Source organism: Carcharhinus amblyrhynchos, chromosome 3 (assembly GCF_965287045.1).
Source record: "Carcharhinus amblyrhynchos chromosome 3, sCarAmb.v2.hapA, whole genome shotgun sequence".
NCBI classification, from domain to species: Eukaryota; Metazoa; Chordata; class Chondrichthyes; order Carcharhiniformes; family Carcharhinidae; genus Carcharhinus; species Carcharhinus amblyrhynchos.
This window is the reverse complement of record NC_137326.1, coordinates 65,233,638-65,259,561: the sequence shown is the minus strand read 5'-3', so window position 1 is coordinate 65,259,561 and position 25,924 is coordinate 65,233,638. Positions and strand designations below refer to the sequence as shown.

The 25,924-nt window shown below is 43.6% G+C and overlaps 1 protein-coding gene across 1 annotated transcript in view; it reads right to left on the bottom strand.

Moving 5' to 3' along the window:
• LOC145340407 (nuclear receptor subfamily 2 group C member 2-like) overlaps positions 1 to 25,924 on the bottom strand; it is a 263,492-nt gene that overhangs the window by 19,066 nt on the left and 218,502 nt on the right. Inside the window, exon 12 of the mRNA XM_080184880.1 lies at positions 24,086 to 24,187. Coding sequence (XP_080041006.1) covers positions 24,086 to 24,187 — 102 coding nt within the window. The remainder of the gene's footprint in view (positions 1 to 24,085; positions 24,188 to 25,924) is intronic.

The window sequence follows — 25,924 nt, the reverse complement described above, 5'->3', positions numbered from 1 at the left end:
AGTTGGCGAGTCCACAACTGCTGCAGGCTGGGCATTCCACAACATTACTACCCTCTGAGTAAAGAACCTACCTCTGACATCCGTCCTATAATTACCACCCCTTAATTTAAAGCTATGTCCCCTTGTGTCAGCCATCACCATCCGAGGTAAAAGGCTCTCACTGTCCACCCTATCCAATCCTTTGATCATCTTGTATGCCTCAATCAGGTCACCTCGTAACCTTCTCTCCAATGAAAATAACCTCAAGTCCCTCAGCCTTTCCTCATAAGACCTTCCCACCATACCAGGCAACATCCTGGTAAACCTCCTCTGCACCCTTTCCAATGCCTCCACATCTTTCTTATAATGCGGCGACCAGAACTGTACGCAATACTCCAAGTGCGGCCGCACCAGAGTTTTGTACAGTTGTAACATGACCTCACGGTTCCGAAATTCAATCCCTCTACCAATAAAAGCTAACACACCTTCTTAACAACGTTATCAACCTGGGTGCCAACTTTCAGGGAGCTATGCACATGTACACCGAGATCTCTCTGCTCATCAACACTACTAAGAGTCCTTCCATTAGCCCTATATTCTGTACTCCTGTTATTCTTACCAAAGTGAATCACCTCACACTTTTCCGTATTAAACTCCATCTGCAGCTCTGGCCCAGCTCTGCAGCTTATCTATGTCCCTTTGCAAACAGCAAATGTTCTTTACCCAGAGGGTGGTGAGGGATTGGAATGCCCTGCCTGCTGCAGTTGTAAATGCGCCTAGTCTGGGGGCGTTTAAGAGGTCTGTAGATAGGTTTATGGACGAAAAGGGATTGGTTTAGGTTAGTGGGTCATTGTTGTTGTTTTTTTTTTAACTGGTCGGCGCAACATCGTGGGCCGAAGGGCCTGTTCTGCGCTGTAGTGTTCTATGTTCTATGTAACATGCATCCTCACTGTCTACAACTCCTCCAACTTTGGTGTCGTCAGCAAATTTACTAATCCATCCTTCTACACCCTCATCTAGGTCATTTATAAAAATGACAAACAGCAGTGGCCCCAAAACAGGTCCTTGAGGTACACCACTTGTAACTGAACTCCAAGTTGAATATTTCCCATCAACCATCACCCTCTGTCTTCTATCAGCTAGCCAATTCCTGATCCAAACTGCTACATCACCCTCAATCCCATGCATCTGCATTTTCTGCAATAGCCTACCACGGGGAACCTTATCAAATGCTTTGCTAAAATCCATATACACCTCGTCAACTGCCTTACCTTTATCCACCTCTTTGGTCACCTTTTCAAAAAACTCGATAAGGTTTGTGAGGCACAACCTAGCCTTCACAAAACCATGTTGACTATCCCTAATCAATTTATTTCCCTCTAGATGATTATAAATCCTATCCCTTACAATTCTTTCCAAAACTTTGCCCACAACAGAAGTAAGGCTCACTGGTCTATAATTCCCAGGATGGTCTCTACTCCCCTTCTTGAACAAGGGGACAACATTTGCGATCCTCCAGTCTTCCGGCACTACACCTGAAGCCAATGACGACATGAAGATCAAAGCCAAAGGCTCTGCAATCTCCTCCCAGAGAATCCTAGGGAAAATCCTATCCAGCCCAGGGGACATATCTATTTTCACACTCTTAAGAATTGCCAACACCTCCTCCTTATGTACCTCAATCCCGTCGAGTCTACTAGAGTGGGGTCACTCATCCCTGAAGCCAGCATGAGACACTCTGCCTTTTTATTGGGTCACTGTCCCACTGTGTAGCAACTGTCACCCCCCCAACGTCATATGTCCCTTCATATCCCCACATGCGACCAATGCTCTTCCATGTCCTCCATATTTATCATGTCTACCACTTCCTTATTCACTGTTATCAGTTGTCAAAGGGCTAATATTGTTCCAGACCCCTTTTTTTTTCAAGTATTGATTTTGATATCCCTTGCAAGTTTATTCTCATACTCCCTTTTTGTAGCTGTTAGTTTGTGATATGTTAGCCTTTGCTGTTCTTCATACGAACAGACAGGTTAGGAACAGGTGTAGGCCACTTGGCCCCACATGCCTGCTCTGCCATTTGCTCTACTCTGACGTCACGGCTGCTCTGATTGTAACCTGATCCCCACATTCCTGCCTTCCCCTGATAATCTTTCACCCCGTTGTTAATCAAGAATCTATTTAACTTTGCCTTAAAAATATTCAAAGATTCTGCTTCCATTGTCTGTTGAGGAAGAGAGTTCCAGAGACTCTCAACCTTCTGAGAGAAAGAAATTCTGCTCATCTCTATCATGAATGATATTTTTAAATGATGACCCCACCTCTAGTTCTAGATTCTCCCACAACAGGAAACATCCTTGCCACATCCAGCCTGTCAACACCCCTCAGGATCTTAAAGGTTTTGATCAAGTCACCTCTTACTCTTCTAAACTCTAGCGGATACAAACCTAATCTCTCCAACCTTTTTCATGAGACAACCCTGGTATTAGGCTAATAAACCCTCCCTGAACTGCTTCTAACATATTTACATCTTCCCTTAAATAAGAAGACTCTCATGAATGCATGGATGTTACCTGAGAAGGAAGGAGGCCTGCTGTAGACAGTGGGCAGCATCGGAGCGGGCAGCGGAGTGAGAGGGAAGCTGAGTGAGCTGTAAGGGCTTAGGATCAAAGGGCTTGAGAGAAAAGGGCCAGGTAAGTTTGACTTGTAAACTGTGTTCAGTAGTACTAAAGGGAATAATGGAGGGGCATGTGATGTGCTGTTTCTGTATGATGTGGGAGCTGGTGGACCCCAGGGTCACTCCCAGAGACCATGTCTGCAGTAAGTGCTGGTTGCTGGAGGAACTCCAGCTCAAAGTAGATGAGCTGGCCTCTGAGCTTCAGACACTGAAGCTCATCAGGGCGGGGGAGGGTGCCATTGATAATGGGGTACAAGAGACATCCACCCCCCCTGGACTGGCTCACTTTAAGGGTCAGGAACAAGAGGGGGTTGCTGAGAGGAGGAAGGAGGGTGGGGAGAGGAGGAAGGAGGGTGGGGAGAGGAGGAAGGAGGGTGGGGACCAGAGGAAGGAGGATGGGGACTGGAGGAAGGAGGGTGGGGACCAAATGCCTCAGCCTCTCAATCTGCATAACAGGTTTGAGGTTCTTGCTTCCAGTGTGGACAAGAACGAGAGCTGTGAGGTGGTGAGCAAACTGCACACGGTACAGTGATGCAGCCGCCGGACATAGACAAAGGGAAGGTAAAAAGGAATGTAGTGGTAATTGGGGATAGTGGGGTTAAGGGTATAGACACCGTCTTTTGTCACAATGATAAAGAGCACAGAAGGGTGTGTTGCCTGCCTGGTGCTCGGGTCCAGGATGTCGCATCTGGGCTGCAGAGGAACCCGGAGTGGGAGGGTGAGAATCCGGTCGTTGTGGTGCATGTGGGTGCCAACGACATAGGCAAAATGCGAACTGAGGATCTGGAGAGGGAGTATGAAAAGATGGGAATGGAATTAAAAAGCAGAACCGACAAGGTGGTTATCTCTGGATTACTGCCTGAACCACGTGCAGATGGGCATAGGGTAGATACGATTAAAGAGGTGAATGGGTGGCTCAGGGTTTGAATTTATGGGGCATTGGCACCAGTATTGGGGTAGGTGGGACCTGTTCAGGTGGGATGGTGTTGGCCTGAACCGTGCTGGGACCAGAGTCCTGGCGAATTGTGTAAATAGGACTGTGGATAGGGCTTTAAACTAATTAGCAGGGGGGAGGGTGCGAGGGTAGGTGAAATTACAGGGTCTAAAGTAAAGGAGAGGGTACAGGTACAGGAAGAGGCCAAGGATGTCCCAATAATAAAGGAAGTAGGGGGCATGAGTAAGGTTGGTAGCGTTCCTTCAAATAGGGTCCAGGTGAAGGCTGGGATAAAAACACTTTATCTGAATGCATGAAGCATTCAGAACAAAGTGAATGAGCTGGTGGCGCAGATCAGCACAAATGGATATGATCTGGTGGCCATTACAGAGACGTGGTTGCAAGGTGACAGGGACTGGGAGCTGAATGTCCAGGGGTATCAAGTGTTTAGGAAGGATAGACGGGAGGAAAAAGGGGGGGCGGGGGTAGCTCTGCTGATTAAGGATAGTATCAGGGTGGTAGTAAGGGACGATATAGGCGCCAAAGAGCAGAACGTGGAATCGTTGTGGGTGGAGATTAGGAACAGCAAAGGGAGGAAGACGCTAGTGGGTGTCGTCTATAGGCCCCCAAATAATGATCTGGAGGTGGGGCGGGCTGTAAACATGCAAATAAATGCAGCGTGCAGGAATGGAACGGCGATAATTATGGGGGATTTCAATCTACATATTGATTGGTCAACCCATGTTGGACGCGGTGAGCTTGAGGAAGAGTTCTTGGAAGGCTGCCGGGATAGTTTCCTTGAACAGTGTGTGTTGGAGCTGACGAGGGAGCGAGCTATCTTAGATCTGGTGTTATGTAATGAAGCAGGTAGAATTAGGGACCTTGTGGTGAAGGATCCTCTTGGGAAGAGTAATCATTGTATGGTGGAGTTTCTGATGCAGATGGAGGAGGAGAAAGTGGGATCCCGGACCTGTGTCCTTTGTTTGAGCAAAGGGGAGTACAATAAGATGAGAGAGGAATTGGCGAATGTTGATTGGGGGAACAGATTGGAAGGTAGGTCTGCTGAGGAACAGTGGAGGATCTTTAAGGAGATCTTTCTTGGTGCTCAGCAGAAATTTATTCCGATGGTTAAAAAGGATCTTAGGAGGAGAGATAATCAGCCGTGGATAACAAAGGAGGTAAAGGAGAGTATTAAATTAAAAGCTGATGTGTTTAGAGTGGCTAAGAGTAGTGGGCGAGAAGAGTATTGGGAGAGGTTTAAATATCAACAAAGAATGATGAAGAAGTTGATAAAGAAATGAAGGATAAACTATGAAGCTGGGCTAGCGCTAAATATAAAAAAGGATAGTAAGAGTTTTTATAAATATATAAAAAGGAGGAGGCTGGCTAGGGTGACTGTTGGACCCTTAGAGGATGAGAGGAGGGATTTAGTGGTGGGGGATGAGGAAATGGCTGAGGCCTTGAATAACTTTTTTGCTTCAGTCTTTACGGAAGAGGACGCCGGGTGTTAACGATGGGAAGATGGTAGGAGTGGAGGGCCTGAATGAGATCATTGTTACTAGAGAGGCAGTGCTCGACAGACTAGAGGGACTGATGGTGGACAAGTCCCCAGGACCGGATGGAATGCATCCAGGGATTCTGAAGGAAATGGCGGAGGTGATAGTGGATGCCTTGGTGATTATTTTCCAAACTTCGCTGGATTCCGGGGAAGTGCCGGAAGATTGGAAAACGGCTAATGTTACGCCGCTGTTTAAAATGGGTAGCAGGCAAAAGGCAGGGAATTATAGGCCGGTTAGTTTAACGTCTGTTGTAGGAAAAATGCTTGAATGCGTAATTAAGGAGAAAATAGCGAGGCATCTTGAGAAGAATTGTTTGATAGAGCAGACGCAGCACGGTTTTGTTAAGGGGAAGTCGTGTCTGACGAATTTACTGGAATTCTATGAGGATGTGTCTAGTGCGGTGGATAGAGGGGAACCGGTGGATGTGGTGTTTCTCGATTTTCAGAAGGCGTTTGATAAGGTGCCGCACAAGAGATTGTTACAGAAGGTTAGGGGGCATGGAGTTGGGGGTAGGGTGTTAGCGTGGATACGAGATTGGCTGTCAAATAGGAGGCAGAGAGTGGGTATCAATGGGTGCTATTCGGAATGGCGGTTAGTGACTAATGGAGTGCCCCAGGGATCGGTGCTGGGACCTCAGCTATTTACCATTTATATAGATGATCTGGAGGAGGGAACCGAGTGTAAGGTGTCGAAATTTGCTGATGACACAAAGATTGGTGGAATGGCAAATTGTGCGGAGGGTGTGGAAAGTCTGCAGAGGGATCTAGATAGGCTGAGCGAGTGGGCGAGGACCTGGCAGATGGAATACAATGTTGGCAAGTGTGAGGTTATCCACTTTGGTAGGAATAATGGTAGGAAGGACTACTACTTACATGGCGAAAAGCTGCAGCATGCTACGGTGCAGAGGGACCTGGGGGTCCTTGTGCATGAGTCGCAAAAACCCAGCCTGCAGGTGCAGCAGGTGGTCAGGAAGGCAAATGGGATGCTGGCCTTCATAGCGTGGGGGATTGAATATAAAAGTAGGGAGGTCTTGCTGCAACTGTACAGGGCACTGGTGAGGCCGCAGCTGGAGTACTGTGTGCAGTTTTGGTCACTGCACTTGCGCAAGGATATTTTGGCCTTGGAGGGAGTGCAGAGGAGGTTCACTAGGCTGATACCAGAATTGAGGGGGTTGAGCTATGAGGAGAGGCTGAATAAACTAGGCTTGTATTCGTTAGAGTTTAGAAGGATGAGGGGAGATCTCATTGAGAGGTACAAGATGATGAAAGGGATGGATAGGGTAGAGGTGGAGAGGTTCTTCCCGCTCAGAAAGGACAGCAGGACTAGACGGCACAGCCTCAAGATAAGGGTGGAGGGCAGTTTAGAATGGAGTTGAGGAGGAACTTCTTCACTCAAAGGGTGGTGAATCTCTGGAATTCTCTGCCCGTTGAAGTGGTTGAGGCTTCCTCGCTAAATATATTTAAGACGCGGGTAGATAGGTTTTTGGTAGGCAAGGGGATTAAGGGTTATGGGGAGAAGGCAGGAAAGTGGAACTGAGCCACTTCAGATCAGCCATGATCTTATTGAATGGCGGGGCAGGCTCGAAGGGCTAGATGGCCTACTCCTGCTCCTATTTCTTATGTTCTTATGTTATCCCAGCTTGAAACACTGGTTCATGATGGTATATAACATTGACTTTGGAATGGTATGAGGAGTCATGTGAAACCCTGAGTGAGAATAACTAGTGCAGTCATGTAACAATTACTAAAGACTATTTACTAAATTAAAGACAAGTAAACACAAACAGGACTCTAATCCTCTAAGACAGTTAAATAAATGAATGAATGACATCATATATAAACTAATGAGTATATATATGATGTGGAGATGCTGGTGTTGGACTGGGGTAGGCACAGTAAGAAGTCTGTCAAAACCAGGCTAAAGTCAATAGGTTTATTTGGTAGCATGAGCTTTTGGGGCACTCACCTGATGAAGGAGCAGTGCTCCGAAAGCTTGTGCTACCAAATAAACCTGTTGGACTTTAATCTGGCATTGTGAGACTTATACAGCAATTAAATCTTGTTCCAAATTGTAAGTGTGCAGTGTTGCATTTTGGAAAGTCAAACAAAGGTAGGACTTATACAGTAAATGGTAGGGCCCTGAGGATTGTTGAGGAACACAGGGACATAGGAGGACAAGTACATAATTTGTTGAAAGTGGTGTCACCAGTAGACAGGGTCATGAAGAAGGCAATTAGCACACTGGCCTTCATCAGTCAGGACATTGAGCTGATAAGAGTTGGGGCATTATGGATGGGATTTTATGGCCTCACTCATCCTGAAACCGTAAAATCCCACCCATGGTCAACGGATCTTTTCATTGTCTGCCCCTCATTGATTCCCATGGTGGACAGGCTTGTAAAATTCCAGTCAATGTTACAGTTGTATAAGTTGTTGGAGCCACACTTGGAGTATTGTGTACAGTTTTGGTCATCTGTTATAGGAAAGAAATTGTTAAACTGAAAAGGGTGAAAAGAAGATTTGAGGATGTTGCCAGGACTAGTGGGCTTGAGTTAGAGGGAGAGATTGGCCAGGTTAGGACTTTATTCCTTGGAATATAGGAGAATTAGATTTTATACACCTTAGCGAGGTTTATAAAATCATAAGGGGCATAGAGTCATAGTCATAGAGTCATAGATGTTTACAGCATGAAAACAGGTCCTTCAGCCCAACTTGTCCATGCCGCCCTTTTTTGTTAAAACTCCCAATTGCCTGCATTTGGCCCATATCCCTCTATACCCATCATACCCACGTAACTATCTAAATGCTTTTTAAAAGATAAAATTATACCGCCTCTACTACTACCTCTGGCAGCTTGTTCCAGCCACTCACCACCCTCTATGTGAAAAAACTGCCCCTCTGGACACTTTTGAGTTTTTTGAAGGGGTAACCAAGAAGGTAGATGAGAGCAGTGCAGCTGATGTTGTCTTCATGGACTTTAGCAAGGCCTTTGACAAGGTACCGCATGGTAAGTTGTTGCACCAAGTTAAATTTCACAGGATCCACGGTGAGGTATCTAAATGGATACAAAATTAACTTCTTGACAGAAGCCCGAGGGTGGTTGTAGAGAGTTTATTTTTAAACTGGAGGCCTGTGACCAGTGGTGTGTCTCAGGGATCAGTGCTGGGCCCATGGTTATTTGTCATTTATATTAATGATTTGGATGAGAATATAGGAGGCATGGTTAGTAAGTTTGCAGATGACACTAAGATTGGTGGCACAGTGGACAGTGAAGAAAGTTAGCTCCAATTGCAATAGGATCTTGGTCAATTGGGCCAGTGGGCTGACAAATGGCAGATGGAGTTTAATTTAGACAAATGCGAGGTGATGCATTTTGGTAGATTGAACCAGGGCAGGACTTACTCAGTTAATCATTGGGCACTGGGGAGAGTTACAGAACAAAGAGATCTAGGGGGTACATGTTCATAGCTCCTTGAAAGTTGAGTGACAGGTGGACAGAATGGCGAAGAAGGCATTCGGCATGCTTGGTTTCATTGGTCAGAACACTGAATACAGGAGTTGGAACATCTTGTTAAAGTTGTACAAGACATTGGTAAGGCCACACTTGAAATTCTGTGTGCAATTCTGGTCACCATATTATAGAAAGGATATTATTAAACTAGAAAGAGTGCAGAAAAGGTTTACTAGGATGCTACCGGGTTTGATGGATTGAGTTTTAAGCAGAGGCTGAATAGAATGGGACTTTTTTCTCTTGAGCGTAAGAGGCTGAGGGGTGACCTTATAGAGGTCTATAAAATGATGAGGGGCATAGACAATTTCTCTTTTAGATAGGACGAAATCATAGTTGTTTTTCCCCAGGAAAGGGGAATTGAAAAGTAGAGGGTATAGGTTCATGGTGAGAGGGGAAAGATTTAAAAGGGACCTGAGGGGCAACTTCTTCTCACAGAGGGTGGTGCATATATGGAATAAGCTACCAAAGAAAGTGGTTGAGGCCAGTACAATAACAACATTTAAAAAGCATTTGGATAATTACATGGATGGAAAAGGATTAGAGGGATATGGCCAATGTGGGCAACTGGGACTAGCTTGGGAGGGCGCCATGGTCTGTATGGACTGGTAAGGTCAAAGGGCCTGTTTCTGTGCTATATTGCTGTAAAACTCTGACTCTATACATCTGTGATCCCTGAACTCCTTAAGACATTTCTGTTTCCAAGCAGCATCAAGTTAAATAACCCTATAAGTCAAATCTAGCTTATTGTTACTACACAATACAGAGCAGATGATCAAGTCTGGGAGATGTCTTTTTCTGATCCAGCAAAGAAATTTAAACTGCCTTTACGAAGGTTCTTGCCCTCTCTTTGCTCTGAGATTTGTCAGCTCTTAAATGTTACAATGCCTCTTGGATGTGAGATGCTAAACTGGTCTGTCTTGCAATTATACCCTGGTTCCTGTTTGATTCTCCCTCCTGTGAATTTGGGCTGTCTGTTTCTCTCTCATTCTGTGAATCTCAAAATTAGCATTTCTATACCCCTGTATACTTCTCGGTCTTCTAAGTAAGTTATTTCCTGCTGATAAGGCTGTTTACACTTGATTCAATCTGACTGCCTGCTAATCTCGTTACTAGGAAAGGTTGCATCTCATCATCCCCTTTGAATACTGGTTACTTAGGTAGGTTTTCAACCTGTTGCTCGGTAGAGCATATCCTATCGCTCCTTCTTAGAATCACAGAAACCCTACAATACAAAAGGAGGCAATTCGGTCCATTGAGTCTATACCGACTACAATTCCATCCAGGCCCTATCACCGTAACCACCACACCCCCTGGCATTTACCCTGCTAATCCCACCCCCCCCGCATTTACCCTGCTGATCCCCTGGTACTAAGGGGCAATTTAGCATGGCCAATCAACCTAACCCACACATCTTTGGACTGTGGGAGGAAACCAGAGCACCTGGACAAAACCCACACAGGGAGAACATGTAAACTCCACATTGTCACTCAAGGCTGGAATTGAACCATGGTGCTGTGAGGCAGCAGTGCTTGCCATTGTGCCATCCTTGTTAAATTTTTGTCCCTGCTTTTACTAGGCAGATTCATGATAATACCATTCATTTCTTATCTCTTTAGTTAGCCATGACTACTTTTTGGCAGGTGAAGTTCTGGCTTCCATAATGTATAAGCGGGTTCTGAATTATTTTAAATTAATTTTTAATACTGTTTACCCATGAATAGATTTGCACAGTTTACTGTGAATTGTCTTTGTCTCATTGCCTTGAGGGAAGTCAATACAGTTTCAAAAATAAGCAATAGGACAAAGTAAAGAAAGAGTCAGGAATCCTACTTCAGGTACAGCAGGTAATGGTAAAACTATTGGAAGTATATTGGTTAAACCAGAAGAGAGAAATAATAAACTGGCGAATAAAGCATCAGTGCTGAGGGACAGGTTAGAATTTATGGCCCAAATATGAGTTCTAGATACAAATATTTGGAGTGGAAAGAATAAATTAAACAAACTGGAGATAAAAATTCAAATCGTAGACTGATACAGTAGCCATTACAGAGACATGGCTGCAGGATGGTTGAGCTAAATATAAGTTTTACAAGACAGATGGGGTAAATAGCAGAGAAGGTGGAGTAGCTTTACTGATTAGGAACAAAATGACTTCAATGGTGAGGGAGAACATAATGAGGGGAAAACATCCAGTGGATGCTTTCCACCTTATGGATGGAACTTAGGAAAGGATCTAAAACTGTAATAGGTGTTGTGTATAGACCCCCTGGTAGCAGCTCTGAATTGCTATAATATATAAATGCAGGAATTAGGCAAGTGTGTAGCAAAAGCACAGTAGTATTTATGGTGGATAAATAGTAAAACATTGCAACATGATGCTGTGCAGAGAAAACTGGGTGTCCTTGTGCATGAATCATAAAAAGTTGGTTTACAAGTGCAGCAGGTAATTAGGAAAGCAAAGGGAATGTTGTCCTTCATTGCAAGTGGGATGGAGTTTAAAAACAGGGAGGTTATGTTGCAGCTGTATCAGGTGCTGATGAGGCCACATCTGGAGTACTGTGTACAGTTTTGATCTCCTTACTTGAGAAAAAGGATATACTGGCACTGGAGAGGATGCAGAGGAGATTCATTAGGTTGATTACGAAGTTGAGAGGGTTGGCTTATGAGGTGAAACTGGGTAGATTGGAACTATACTCATTGGAATTTAGAAGAATGAGGAGGGATCTTATAGAAACATATAAGGTTATGAAGGGAATAGATAAGATAGAAACAGAGAGGTTGTTTCCACCAACAGGTGAAACCAGAACTAAGGGGCATAGTCTCAAAATAAGGGGGACTAAATTTGGGATTAGTTGAGAAGGAACTTCTTCACATAAAGGGTTATGAATCTGTGGAATTCCCTGCCCAATGAAGCTGTTGAAGCTACCTCATTGAAAGTTTTTAAGACAAAGATGGATTTTTGAACAGTAAAGGTTATGGTGAGCAGGTAAGTGGAGCTGAGTCCATGAAAAGATCAGCCATGATATTATTGAATGGCGGAGCAGGTTTGAGGGGTCAAATGGCATACTCCTGCTCCTAGTTCTTATGTTCTTAACTTTAACATAGGCTGGGAGAAGCAGGCAAGCAGCTGTCAGAAGGGTAGTGAATTCCCTGAGTGTGTCCAGGATAATTTCCTTTAGCAATATGTTCTGAATACAACAAGGGAACAAGCAATATTGGATTTAATATTGAATAATGAGCCAGATTTAATCAGTAACCAGGACCGGACAGGGTATTCCCATGGACCTTGAGGGAGGCTAGTAGTGAACTTCCAGGGGCCCTGGCAGACATACTTAAAATGTCAGTATGCACGGGGGAGGTGCCAGATGATTGGAGGGTGGCTCATGTTGTTCCGTTGTTTAAAAAAGGTTCCAAAAGAAATCCAGGAAATTACAGGCCAGTAAGTTTGACGTCGGTAGTGAGCAAGTTATTGGAAGGTGTGATAAGGGATAGGACCTACAAATATTTGGATAGACAGGGACTCATTAGGGAGAGTCGAATGGCTTTGTGCGTGGTAGGTCATGTTTGACCAATCTATTAGAGTTTTTCGAAGAGGTTACCAGGAAAGTGGATGAAGGAAAGGCGGTGGATGTTGTCTACCTGGATTTTAGCAAGGCCTTTGATAAGGTCCGTCATGGGAGGTTGTTTAGGACGGTTCAGTCGCTAGGTATACATGGGGAGGTAGTAAATTGCCGGAAGTCCAGAGGAAATTAATAGTGGATTGAGGACGGGGTCTAAATAAAATTAATGTAAGTTAATAATGAGGAAATTAATGAGAGGTCACATAACACCAGGTTCCAACAGGTTTATTTGAAATCAGAAGCTTTCGGAGCGCTGCTCCTTCGTCAGATGAAGTGGAGAGAGGCAGGCAGGCACAGAATATATAAAGGTGGAGGAAATTAATGGAATTAAGGAGTGACAAATCCCCAGGATGTGATACTTTCCATCTGAGGGTGTTAAAGAAAGTAAGGGCACACTGTTGATGCCCAAATATAATCTTTCAGATTTCCTGGATTCAGGAGTCTTTCACCTGGTTTGGAAAACTGATCATTTCTATCTGCTTTTTAAGAAGGGTGAAAGAAGATATTCAGGGAATTACAGACCAGTTAGCCTAACATCTGTGGTGGGGAAATTGTTGGAATCTACAATCAAGGATAGGGTAACTGAAAACTTCAAATTGTCAGTCAATTAGAGAAAACCAGCATGGATTCATGACAGGTAAGACAAAGTTAACTGTATGTTCTGAAGAGGTGACGGTGGTAGTGGACAGAAAATGTCTGCAGATGTTATTTGTATAGACTTCCAGAAGGCATTTGATAAAGTCCCAAATAAGAGACTGTTAATTAAGGCAGAAGCCCATGGAATTGAGGGCAAATTACATTTGTGACATGGCTGGGGACTTGGTTAAGTAGCAGGTGATAGAAAGTAGGGATAGTGGGTCGGTCCTCAATTTGACAGATGTGATTAGTGATGGCCCACGAGGATTTGTGTTAGGACCTCAATTATTCACATTATTTATTAATTACTTCAATAAGAGCATAGAAAGTCATATATCTAAATTTGCTGATGCCACAAAGTTAGGTGGCATTGTAGACAGTGTAGATGATAGCATAAAGTTATAATGGGATATTGATAGACTAGGTGAATGGGCAAAACTGTGGCAGAATGATTTCAATCAAAGCAAGTGTGAGATTTTGGACTGAAAAAGGATAGATCTGTGTACTTTATACATAAGAACATAAGAAATAGGAGCAGGAGTAGGCCATCTAGCCCTTCGAGCCTGCCCCGCCATTCAATAAGATCATGGCTGATCTGTCATGGCTCAGTTCCACATTCCCGCCCTCTCCCCATAACCCTTAATCCCCTCGCTTATCAAAAACCCATCAACCCGCGTCTTAAAAATATTTAGCGAGGTAGCCTCCACCACTTCAACGGGCAGAGAATTCCAGAGATTCACCACCCTTTGAGTGAAGAAGTTCTTCCTCAACTCCGTTCTAAACCGCCCCCCCTTTATCTTGAGGCTGTGCCCCCTAGTCCTACTGGCCTTTCTGAGCGGGAGGAGTCTCTCCACCTCTATCCTATCCATCCCATTCATCATCTTATATGTCTCAATGAGATCTCCCCTCACTCTTCTAAACTCTAACGAGTACAAGCCTAGTTTATTCAGCCTCTCCTCATAGCTCAACCCCTTCAGCTCCGGCATCAGCCTAGTAAACCTCCTCTGTACTCCCTCCAAGGCCAAAATATCCTTGCGTAAGTATGGCGCCCAAAACTGCACACAGTACTCCAGCTGCGGCCTCACCAATGCCCTATACAGCCGCAGCAAGACCTCCCTACTTTTATATTCAATCCCCCTCGCTATGAAGGCCAGCATCCCATTAGCCTTCCTGGCCACCTGCTGCACCTGCAGGCTGGGTTTTTGCGACTCGTGCACAAGGACCCCGAGGTCCCTCTGCACCGTCGCCTGCTGCAGTTTTTCGCCACATAAGTAATAGTCCTTCCTACCATTATTCCTACCAAAGTGGACCACCTCGCACTTGCCAACATTAAATTCCATTTGCCAGTTCCTGGCCCATTCGCCCAGCCTATCTAGATCCTTCTGCAGACTCTCCACACCCTCCGCACAATTTGCCGTTCCACCAATCTTGGTGTCATCAGCAAATTTCGACACCATACACTCGGTTCCCTCCTCCAGATCATCTATATAAATGGTAAATAGCTGAGGCCCCAGCACCGACCCCTGGGGCACTCCACTAGTCACCATCCGCCAATCCGAATAGCACCCATTGACCCCCACTTTCTGCCTCCTATTTGACAACCAATCCTCTATCCACGCTAACACCCTACTCCCAACTCCATGTCCCCTGACCTTCTGCAATAACCTCTTGTGAGGTACCTTGTCAAACGCCTTCTGAAAATCAAGAAAGACCACATCCACCGGCTCTCCTCTATCCACCGCCCTAGACACATCCTCATAGAACTCCAGTAAATTTGTCAGACACGACTTCCCCTTAACGAAACCGTGCTATGTCTGCTCTATCAAGCAATTCCTCTCAAGATGCCTCGCTATTTCCTCCTTGATGACGGATTCTAACATTTTACCTACAACAGACGTTAAACTAACCGGCCTATAATTCCCTGCCTTTTGCCTGGCACCCTTCTTAAACAATGGCGTAACATTAGCCGTTTTCCAATCTTCCGGCACTTCCCCGGAATCCAGCGATGGATTGATAGATGGTATGAAGTTAATAACACTAGAAGTCCGAACAAACTTGGTGGTTCAGGTGCATAGATCTTTAAAATGCCACAAACAGGTGCATATAATAACCAGGAAGACTAAAGGAATGTTGGCCTTTATATCTAGAGGACTGGAGTATAAGGATGCAGAAGTTATGCTGCAGCTTTACAAAATGCTGGTTAGACTCCACTTGGTGTCACTGTCAGCAGATCTGGGAACCACACTTTGGATGGAGTACAGCATAGGTTTATAAGAATGGTACCTGGACAATAGGGGTTTAATCTGTTAATTTTAATGATTTTACAAGTAGGCTTTTATTAACACTGCAATGAAGTTATTATGAAAATCCCCAAGTCGCCACATTCGGATGCTTGTTTGATTTTGATTTATTATTGTCATATGTATTGACATACAGTGAAAAATATTTTTTCTTGCACACTATACAGACAAAACATTCCATTCATAGAGAAAGAAATGAGAGAGCGCGGAATGTTGTTACAGTCATAGCTAGGGTATAGAGAAAGATCTTAATGCAAGGTAAGTCCATTCAAAAGTCTGACAGCAGCAGGTAAGAAGCTGTTCTTGAGTCAGCTGGTACGTGATCTCAGACTTTTGTATCTTTTTATTAAAGAAAGAAGATGGAAGAGAGAATGTCTGGGGTGCATGGGGCCCTTAATTATGCTGGCTGCTTTGCCGAGGCAGTGGGAAGTGTAGACAGAGTCAATGGATGGGAGGCTGCTTTGCGTGATGGATTGGGCTACATTCATGATCTTTTGTAGATCATTGCAGATTTGGGCAGAGCAGGAACCATACCAAATTGTGATACAACTGGAAAGAATGCTTTCTTTGGTGCATCTGTAAAAGTTGGTGAGAGTCATAGCTGACATGTCAAATTTCCTTAGTCTTCTGAGAAAATAGAAGCATTAGTGAGCTTTCTTATCTATATTGTTGGCATGGGGGGACCAAGAAAGGTTGTTGGTGATCTGGACACCTAAAAAATTGAAGCTCTCCAGCCTTTCTACTTCGTCCCCTTTGTTGTAGACAGAGGCATGTTCTTCTTTATGCTTCCTGAAGTCAATGACAATCTCCTTCATTTTGTTGACATTGAGGGAGGGATTATTGTTGCTGCACCAATTCACCAGATTCTTTATCTCATTCCTTTACTCTCTCATGTCATTGTTTGAGATCTCACCCACTACAGTGATGTCATTAGCAAATTTGAAAATCAAATTGGAGGGGAATTTGGCCACACAGTCATAGGTGTAGAAGGAGCATAATAGGGGACTGAGAACACAGCTTTGTGGGGCATTGATGTTGAGGATGATCATGGAGGAGGTATTGTTGCCCATCCTTACTGATTGTGGTCTGTGAGTTAGGAAGTTCAGGACTCAGTCGCTGAGGGAGGTGCCAAGGCCGAGGCCACGGAGTTTGGAGATGAGTTTCATGGGAATAATTGGGTCCACTGAGGGAGAATTTAGTATGGCCATTGCACCTAACCAGCACATCTTTTGGAGTGTGAGGGAAACTGGAGTACCCAGAAGAAACAGGGGGGAGAACGTGCAGGCTCCGCACAGACAGCGATCCAAGCGGGGAATCAAATCCGGGTCCCTGGGGCTGTGAAGCAGTAGTGCTAACCACTGTGCCACCATGCTGCATTATGAGGACAAATTATATAAATCAAACCTGTTTTCTCTAGAATTTAGAAGATTAAGGGATGATCTGATCAAAGTCTTCAAGACAGGGTAAATAAAGTCTTCAAGACAGGAAAAGACAGGGTAAATAAAGTCTTCAAGACAGGAAAAGACAGGGTAGATAAAGATAAACTATTTCCTCCAGTTGGAGATTCTAGAACTAGACAGCATAATCTAAAAATTGGACCAGAAGTTAGGAAGCACACCTACACACAAAGAGTAGTAAAGGTTTGGAACTTTTTCCACAAATGTTTACGCAAGATCAGCTGCTATATTGAAATCTGAGGCAGGTAAACTTTTGTTAAGCAAAGCCATTAAAGACATGGACCAAAGGCCATAGATCCATATTAATGTGGAGTTAGGCCACAGATCAGCCACGATCTCATTAAATGGCAGAGCAGACTGGAGACCTGAATGATGTACTCCTGTTCCTATGAAATTAACCTCACCTGAATCTTAATAATTGCTTTGCTGTCACCCTTTCAAACATGACATTAAATTTGACTATATGGTGATCTTTTTAGGTACATGTTTCATAGAATCATAAAATCATTTATGCACCATTAAGCTATCAATAAAATCTGATTTATTACTCATTATTAGGTCTAATGCAATATGTCCCTTGTTGGCGCCAGGACACTATTGCAGAAAAATATCCTGGATACAATAAAGAAATTCACCACCTTTACAATATGTGCTTGTATAATTATTCCTATTGTGGTGATAGTGTGATATTAGCCATGTAACGTTTACTTGGGAGACAGCTAGTGGATTTTTGTTCACAAAAAAAAGGTCCCCTGGGGCTTTTGATTAAAGGAATGGAAGATAGGTTGAGGCATGCAGGGTCATGTGGTTAATGGGAGGAGCTAGATATGTAACAGAGAAAAACAGTTTTGAATTTTGTCTGGGCTTTGTTTAAAGACAGGTCTGCAAGCTGTTCTCACCACAAAGTCTCTCTGAAAGCTTCAAAGCAGTTTACACTGTTTATAACAAGTGTATTTATGGTCACTAACTGTATTTGAAGATTTTTTGAGTCTGTAAGAAGAATGTTGCTTATTTGGAACTGAAACAGTAATAATTTAGAAACTAAGAGTTTTTTTAATGTTTTAAATACTGTTCAAATCTGAAATAGTTAAGCTGTTTCATTTGTTAGTGTCATAGTTTAACTGTGTTATTAAAATAATGTCTGTTTTACTATAACAGATTGCTAATTTATTAGTGGAATTACTCCTGGAGCAAAGTATCCCATCCTCATATCTATGCTGAAACAGAAAAATTTTCTAGTCTGGCATCTGAAGCTCTCTTTAAAGCATAGCAGAATAGGTTAGGCCTAGGATTCTCAGGGTTGTGTCCTAGGTCTAACGATCATCAACTGTTTGATCATTGACTTTCCCTCCATTATAAAGCCAGAAATGGGGATGTGCAGTCATCAGCAAAAAATGTTCAGCACCATTTGTGACTCCTCGGATAGTGAAGAACTCTGTGTCTATATGTATTAAGACCTGGACAATATTCTGGCTTGAGCTGATAAATGGGAACTAATAACCATGCCACACAAATGCTAAGCAATGACCATCTTCAACAAGAGAGAAGCTAATTATTGCCCCTTGACATTCAATGATATTACCATTGCTGAATCCCCCATATCAACATTACTATTGACCAGAAACTGAACTGGAACACCATATAAATATTGTGGCTATAAAAGTAAGTAAGAGACTAAGAATTCTGTGGACAGTAACTCACCTTCTAACTCCCCAAAGCCTGTCCAAAAACTATAAGACACAAGTCAGGAATGTGAAGGGATACTCTCCACTTGCCTGGATGAGTGCAGCTTCAATAAGATTAAAGAAACTCAACACTACCCAGGGCAAAAGAATGCATTTGATTGACACCCCATCCACCACCAACACAAGTGGCAGCAGTGTGTACCATCTGCAGGATGCACTGCAGCAAACAAACAAGGCTCCTTCATTAGCACCTTCCAAACACACAACGACAAGGGCAACAGATACATGAGAACACCACCACACGTAAGTTCCTCTCTAAGTCACTCATTATCCTGACTTCAAAGTATATCACCATTTCTTTATTATCACTGGATCAAAATCCTGTATGTTGAATATATCTAGTACGTCAAAGAACCAACTAGGGAACAGGCTATCTTGCATTTGCTAGTGTGTAATGAGAAGGGGATAATTGATAACCTTTAGGGAAAAATGATCATAACGTGACTAAACTATTCGTTTAATATGGAAAATTGAATTCCAATCCAAAGCTAGGGTCTAAATTTGAAACAAAGGAAATTACAAAAGTGTGAGGGGTGAGTTGGTTATGATAGATTGGGGAACAACATTAAAAAGAATGACAGTAGTTAGGTAATGACTAATATTTTGATGAACAAATATATGCATTGGAATAGTTTTACATTCCCTTCCGGTGCAAAATCACAACAGGAAAATGGACCAACCCTGGAGAACTAAGGAAATTAAGGACAGTATTAGATCCAAAGAGGACTCATATAAAGTTGCTGGAAACAGTAGCAGGCCTGAGGATTGGGAGCAATTTAGAATTTAGTAAAGGAGGACCAAGAGGCTGATTAAAAGAGGGAAATGGAGTATGAGAATAAACTTGCAACAAACATAAAATGGACTCTAAAAGTGCGTAAACATAAGGCAAACATAGGTCCCTTACAGTCTGAAACAGGTGAATTTATAATAGAGAACAAGGAAATGGCAGAATAATTAAATAATTACTTGAGTTTTGTCTTCACAGAAATACAATGGGTGAAACCTTACCAAAAAATGGCAGTGTTGGTTACGATGTGAAAAACTGAGCGTTTCCTGCTGACAGTGCCAGCATGTTTGCGGGATGAATTTTATGCCTCATTAGTGATAATTTCTATTCCCACATGTATCACTCTGCTCCTGTGGCATATTCCCTCTGATTTGCCCACCTTGCAATGACTTAACTGTTGCAAGAACTGGGGAGCTCTTTATAAACGGTTTTGAATTTTGTCTGAATTTTTAAAGACAGGTCTGCAAACTGTTCTCTCTAGCACTTGTTTCACAATGATTGCAGGGATGACAGCCAAGAAGACATCACTATGCTTTTCGGAGACGATCACCAAGATGCTGGATGGAGTGGAGCAAAGGTGGGACATCTTCTTCCCCAGCTCCAGGAGATGGCCTTCCAGCAAGGTCACCATTCCCATCTGGGATACAGTGGCAGCCCTGGTCCGTGAAGGCGCACTCCAGTGGAAGGCGGGGCAGCAGTGCTGGAAAAAGACGAATGATCTTCTTCGCTCAGCTAGGGTAAGTGAATCACCCCCAATTTCTCACACACCCCTTTTCGGACACCCCTCAAACCCCAAACCTTTCTTGCATTTAGCCACCTTTGGCTTTTTCCAACACCAGGCCCCCTTCTCCCTCCCACAATCACCATGGGGATGATTTTGAGCCCGTAATCTGTTTACGGGAATGGTGGAGAGTACGTTTGAGTTCTGATCATTCTGGCCCCTCACTGGTGGAGTGCCTCAGGATTGCAGACTGCTCATTTTAATATATTAATGTCATTAGTGAGCACTCTCTGTGGATATTGAGCACCACAGAATTTTCAGCTGACACCGACTTGATGTCACATCACCGCCATTTACACAGAAGCGTGAAGCTGGCACCTTCACCTCACCTCAGAGGGGCTTTTCGGAGGTAAGCATTCAGGCAGCCAGCACCCTCTGCACTCTACTCAGAGGGCACCGGAGAGCACTTGGAGGACACTGAAAGGTTCAACTCAGGGCCAGGGTTCCCAGAATCACTATTTTGGAGTGAGGAGTCGGTGGGGTCACTTGCAGGCCTCCTTTGGCCTTCATGTTGGAGTGCTTCTTGCTTTAAAGGGGTTGTGAAGCTTGGTATGCAAGCTGTGCTTCCTCTACCTCCTTCCTGGGTTCCTGTTCATATCACATTGAGAAAAAAGGACATTAAGAGATATGCATTATCTGCAGCAAACTAAAGATAAGAATCATAGAATCCTTCTGTGCAGAAGGAGGTCATTTGGCCCATCGAGTCTACATCAACCACAATCCCAGCTAGGTCTTATCCCCCTAATCCCATGCATTTACCTTCATTAATCCCCCTGACACTAAGGGCAATTTAGTATGGCCAATCCAGCTAACCTGCACATCTTTAGACTGTGGGAGGAAACCGGGGCACTCGGAGGAAACTCATGCAGACACGGGGAGAACGTGCAAGCTTCACACAGACAGTGACCCAAATCGGGAATCGAGCCCGGGTCTCTGGCACTGAGGCAATAGTGCTAACAACTGTGCCACCCAAATGAAAGGTAAATGTATTCAGATGAAATTCCTGATGTTGAATGGTGGGAAACATGGCTTTCCACTGACGTGGGGAGGGGATGATCATGGCTAGCTTTCACACCAACACAGCTCATAACTTTGGCCTTCTTACAATATTTTCCACTGTCATTGGCAAATCCATCCAACACTAACATAAACATAAAATCCAAGTCGTTGCATCTTCCTTACAACTTGCTTTCTTAAAGTAAAGTTTTTTTATTAGTGTCACAAGTAGGCTTACATTAACACTGCAATGAAGTTACTGTGAAAATTCCCTAGTCACCACACTCTGGCATCTGTTCGAATACGCTGAGGGAGAATTTAGCATGGCCAATTCACCTAACCAGCACATCTTTCGGAGTGTGGGTGTCTGAAATTCTTACCTATTTTTGTATTACATAGAACATAGAACATAGAACATTACAGCGCAGAACAGGCCCTTCGGCCCACGATGTTGTGCCGACCAGTTACAAAAACAATGACCCACTAGCCTATACCAATCCCTTTTCGTCCATAAACCTATCCACAGATCTCTTAAACGCCCCCAAACTAGGCGCATTTACAACTGCAGCAGGCAGGGCATTCCAATCCCTCACCACCCGCTGGGTAAAGAACCTACCCCTGACATCCGTCCTGTAGCTACCCCCCCTTAATTTAAAGCCATGCCCCCTCGTGCTAGCTTTCTCCATCCGAGGAAAAAGACTATCACTATCCACCCTATCTAAACCTCTAATCATCTTATATGTTTCAATAAGATCCCCTCTTAGCCGCCTTCTTTCCAACGAAAACAACCCTAAATTGTTTGGCTGCAACAAGCTTAATCCTTTTACCCAAGTCATTAATGTAGATAGAGGCCCCAGTAACTCTGCAAGTTTGCCAACCTGTAAATGACCTATATATCCCAGCTGTTTTCTGTTAGTTATCCAGTCCTCTGTCCATGCTAATATATCGCACCCAACAACATTAACTATTATCTTATGAAGTAATCTTTGGTATGTCACCTTATCAAATGCCTTTTGGAAATTGAAATACACTTCATTTACTGGTTCTTACATAGTAAGAACTCTATACATCCTCAAAGAACTCTATACATAGTCAAACACAATTTCTCTTTCACAAAACCATGTTGACTTTACTTGATTGTATTATGATTTTTCAAATCGCCTGCTGCCAGCTCTTTAACAATGGATCTACAATTTTTTCAGTGACAGATACTAAATTAACTAGCCTATAGTCTGCTGCTGCTTACCCCTGCTTCTTGAATAAAAGGGTTACATTTGCAATTTTCCAATCCACTGGGACCTTTCTGGAATTGAGGGCATTTTGGAAGATGACAACCAATCATCAACTATCTCTTTAGCCACTTCTTTTTACACCCCAGGGTACAGGTCATCAGTCCAGGGCATTTGTCAGCCTTTAATCCCATTAGTTTTCCCAGTACGTGTTCTTGAAGGTACCGATGCTCATTTTAGACTCTCTTTTCCATTTTATAGACTTGAAGCTTTTACTGTCTGAACAAGGAAAATTACAGCACAGGAACGGGCCCTTCAGACCTCCAAGCCTGCACCCACCATGCTGCCCAACTTAATTAAAACCCCCTATGCTTCCGGGGACTATATCCCTCTATTCTCATCCTATTCATGTAGTTGTCAAGACGTCCCTTAAAAGTCACTACCATATCTGCCTCCACTATCTCCCCTGACAACGAGTTCCAGGCACCCACTACTCTTTGTGTAAAAAATCTCCTTCGTATATCTCCTTTAAGCCTTGCCCATCGCACCTTAAACCTGTGACTCTTCCACCCTGGGAAAAAGCTTCTATCCATGCCTCTCATAATCTTGTAGACTTCTATCAGCTCTTCCCTCAGCCTCCGGCGCTCCAGTAAGAATAACCAAGTTTCTCTGACCTCTCCTCATAGCTAACGTCTGTTTTTATATTTCTTCCTAGTTTTCTCTTACTCAAACTGATTTTTAGTTATCAAAGAACAAAGAACAGTACAGCACAGGAGGGCACCCTTCAGCCCTCCAAGCCTGCGCCAACCATGTTGTCTGCCTAAATTAAAACCGTATGCACCTACGGAGTCCATATCTTTCCATTCCCATTCTATTCACGTATTTGTCTAATTGCTCCTTAAATGATGCTATTGTAACTGCTGTCACCACCTCCCTGGACAGCACGTTCCAGACATTCACCACTATCTGCATAAAAAAGACTTGCCTCACATATCTCCTCTAAACTTTTCCTCACGGACCTTAAACCTATGTCCCCTGGTACTTAACTTTTCTACCCTAGTAGAAAAGTCCATGCCACTCATAATCTTGTAAACCTTTATCAGGTCACCCATCAACCTCTGTCGTTCCAGTACGAACAAACTGAGTTTATCCAACCTCTCCTCATAATTAATACCCTCTAGACTAGGCAACATCCTGGTAAACCTCTTCTGTACCGTCTCCAAAGCATCCACATCCTTCTGGTAGCGTGGCAACCAGAATTGTACACTATATTGTAAATGAGGCCTAACTAAGATTTGTACAGCTGCAGCATGACTTGCCAATTTTTATACTCAATGCCCCGACCGATGAAGGCAAGCATGATGTATATCTTTGTGACTTACCTTATCCTTTGCTGGTTCTAATATTTTCCAAATCTTCTGGCCTACCACTAATCTCGCAGCATGGTACATCTTTTCTTTCAATTTAATACCATCCTTAACTTATTTACTTTGCCGCAGATAATGCATGTTTCTTAATGTCCTTTTTTCTCAATGGAATGAATGAGTGTGACAGGTGGAATTTAATTTTAATAAGTCTGAGCTTATCTAACTAAACAAGTTGTAGTTATAAGTGAATGGGACTGTGCTCCAAACTGGGAAATAACTGAGGGATTAATGAGATAAACTCTCAGGATGTGAAAGGAAGCACCTCAGGCTGTTAGAACTGTTAAAACATGTTGCAATGTGTGCCTGCATATTTCCCTGAAGTTAATGAGCAGTGATTCATGGCAAGCAAGTACACTAGTTTTTTAAAAAAGTTAGTGTAGTCAAAAAATAATAGTTGAAGATTGAATGGAAATTGCAATGTGGGTTGATGGGAGTGGATGTCAAGTACCTGTAACAGTGCCTGACTGTCCCTCCTGTTGCTTCCTCTCATTGGGCTCCTCCAATGAAACCACCCCACCATCTGGAGAATTCAGCTCCATGTTTGGGTAACCTGCAGTTTGTACAAAATCCTGGTCAGTCGATATAACAGGAAACCAGGTGTAAACACAAGACTAGAGATTAGTGAGACAGACTGGGAAATCAGGAATGCTGCCAGGCTATGTTTTTCTGAAGCATTTCCCCACAGCACATGTAGGCTCCACCCCACAAAACCTACTGCTGGGGTTTTCTAGCCCCCTCACAGTGAGTTTTGCTCACCATTGGTCACTGGCAGGATCTTCCAGTCCCACTGAAGTCAACGGCAATTTGCTTTGCTCACCTGTCCTGTTGCCGGTGAACCCGCATCCGAGGTTGACTTTCGGATCGGGAGACACCGTCAGCAGCAAGGGCTGGAAAAGTCCAGTCTACGTGTCCAATTTCTCTCTGCTTCCTTTAGACTGGAGTGTAATACTCTCATTCTCTCTTGGAAATGCCAGTGGGAGGGGATTCTCTCCTCTATTTCCCTTTACACCCTTGGCTTTGTCTCTGGATTAGAAAGACAGCTAAGGTGCTCAGTGCTGAGGGTAGCAAAAACACAGAGGCATATGGACATTTTGAACAATAACATTGCATTTCTACAGCACCCTATGGTAGTGTCCCAACAAATGTTAATACTGAACAAACAAACAGATTTTAGGTTGCTAACTAAAAGCTTGGTCAAAGAAGTTTTAAGCAGCATTTAAAAGGAAAGAGAGGTAGAGAGGTTCAAGGATCTTAGGGTCTCAGCAGCTAAAGGCACTGCTTCCAATGGTGGAGAAGTAAAAATTGGGGATTCATATGTAGCCAGAATGAAGGAGCAGAGATATCTTTTTTTATTCTTTCATGGCACATGGGCTTTGCTGGCTGCCCAGCATTTATTGCCCATCCCTAGTTGCCCGTGAACTGAGTGGCTTGCTAGGTCATTTTAGAGAGCAGTTGAGAGTCATCTACATTGCTTGTGGCTCTGAAATTGCATGTAGGCCAGACCAGGTAAGAACAACAGATTTCCGCCCTACATTAGTGCCTTACATTATGACATTAGTGAACCAGATGGGTTTTTCTGAGAATCAACAATGGTCATCAGTAGATTCTGAATTCTGGAATTTTTTTTTTACTGAATTAAAATTCTACCATATGTCGTGGTAGGATTTGAACCTGGATCCCCAGAACATTAGTTGAATTTCTGGATTAATATCTAGCTATAATACCACTAGAGCATTGCCTCCCCTCTTCGAAGTAGGGAATGGTGCATCCATCGCTTCCCCTCTTGGAAATGGGGAGTGGTGATGCCATTGAGGGACTTGAAAAGAAAGATGAGAATTTTCCAATTGAGGCTTTAGTTAACAGGTGCCAATATATGCCAGCAAGCACAGGGGTGAATGGGACTTGATGTGAGTTAGGATACCAGCAGATTTGGGTGTGTTCAAGATTCTACAGAATGGAAGATTGGAGGAAGTGTAAAAAGGCATTAGAATTGTGAAATCTAGATGAACCAAGGGGAGGATTTCAACAGTAGGTTAGGTGTACGGGGAAGACAGATGCCCAACCATCACCCATCAAGCCAAACAACTGTGGTCCTAAACTTGCATCTTTTTTTAGTTTCTCTCCTTTCTTCCCTCTCTGAGTTTATCTCATCCATGTGGCTCACCTATTGCACCCTAAAGCTTATTCCCCGAAATTGATTACTGCCCAACTTCCCTTCTGGCCTCCATGTTAATAGACAATGTTAATGATTCTCTGTCTTCACGGAGGAGGACGTGAATAATTTGCC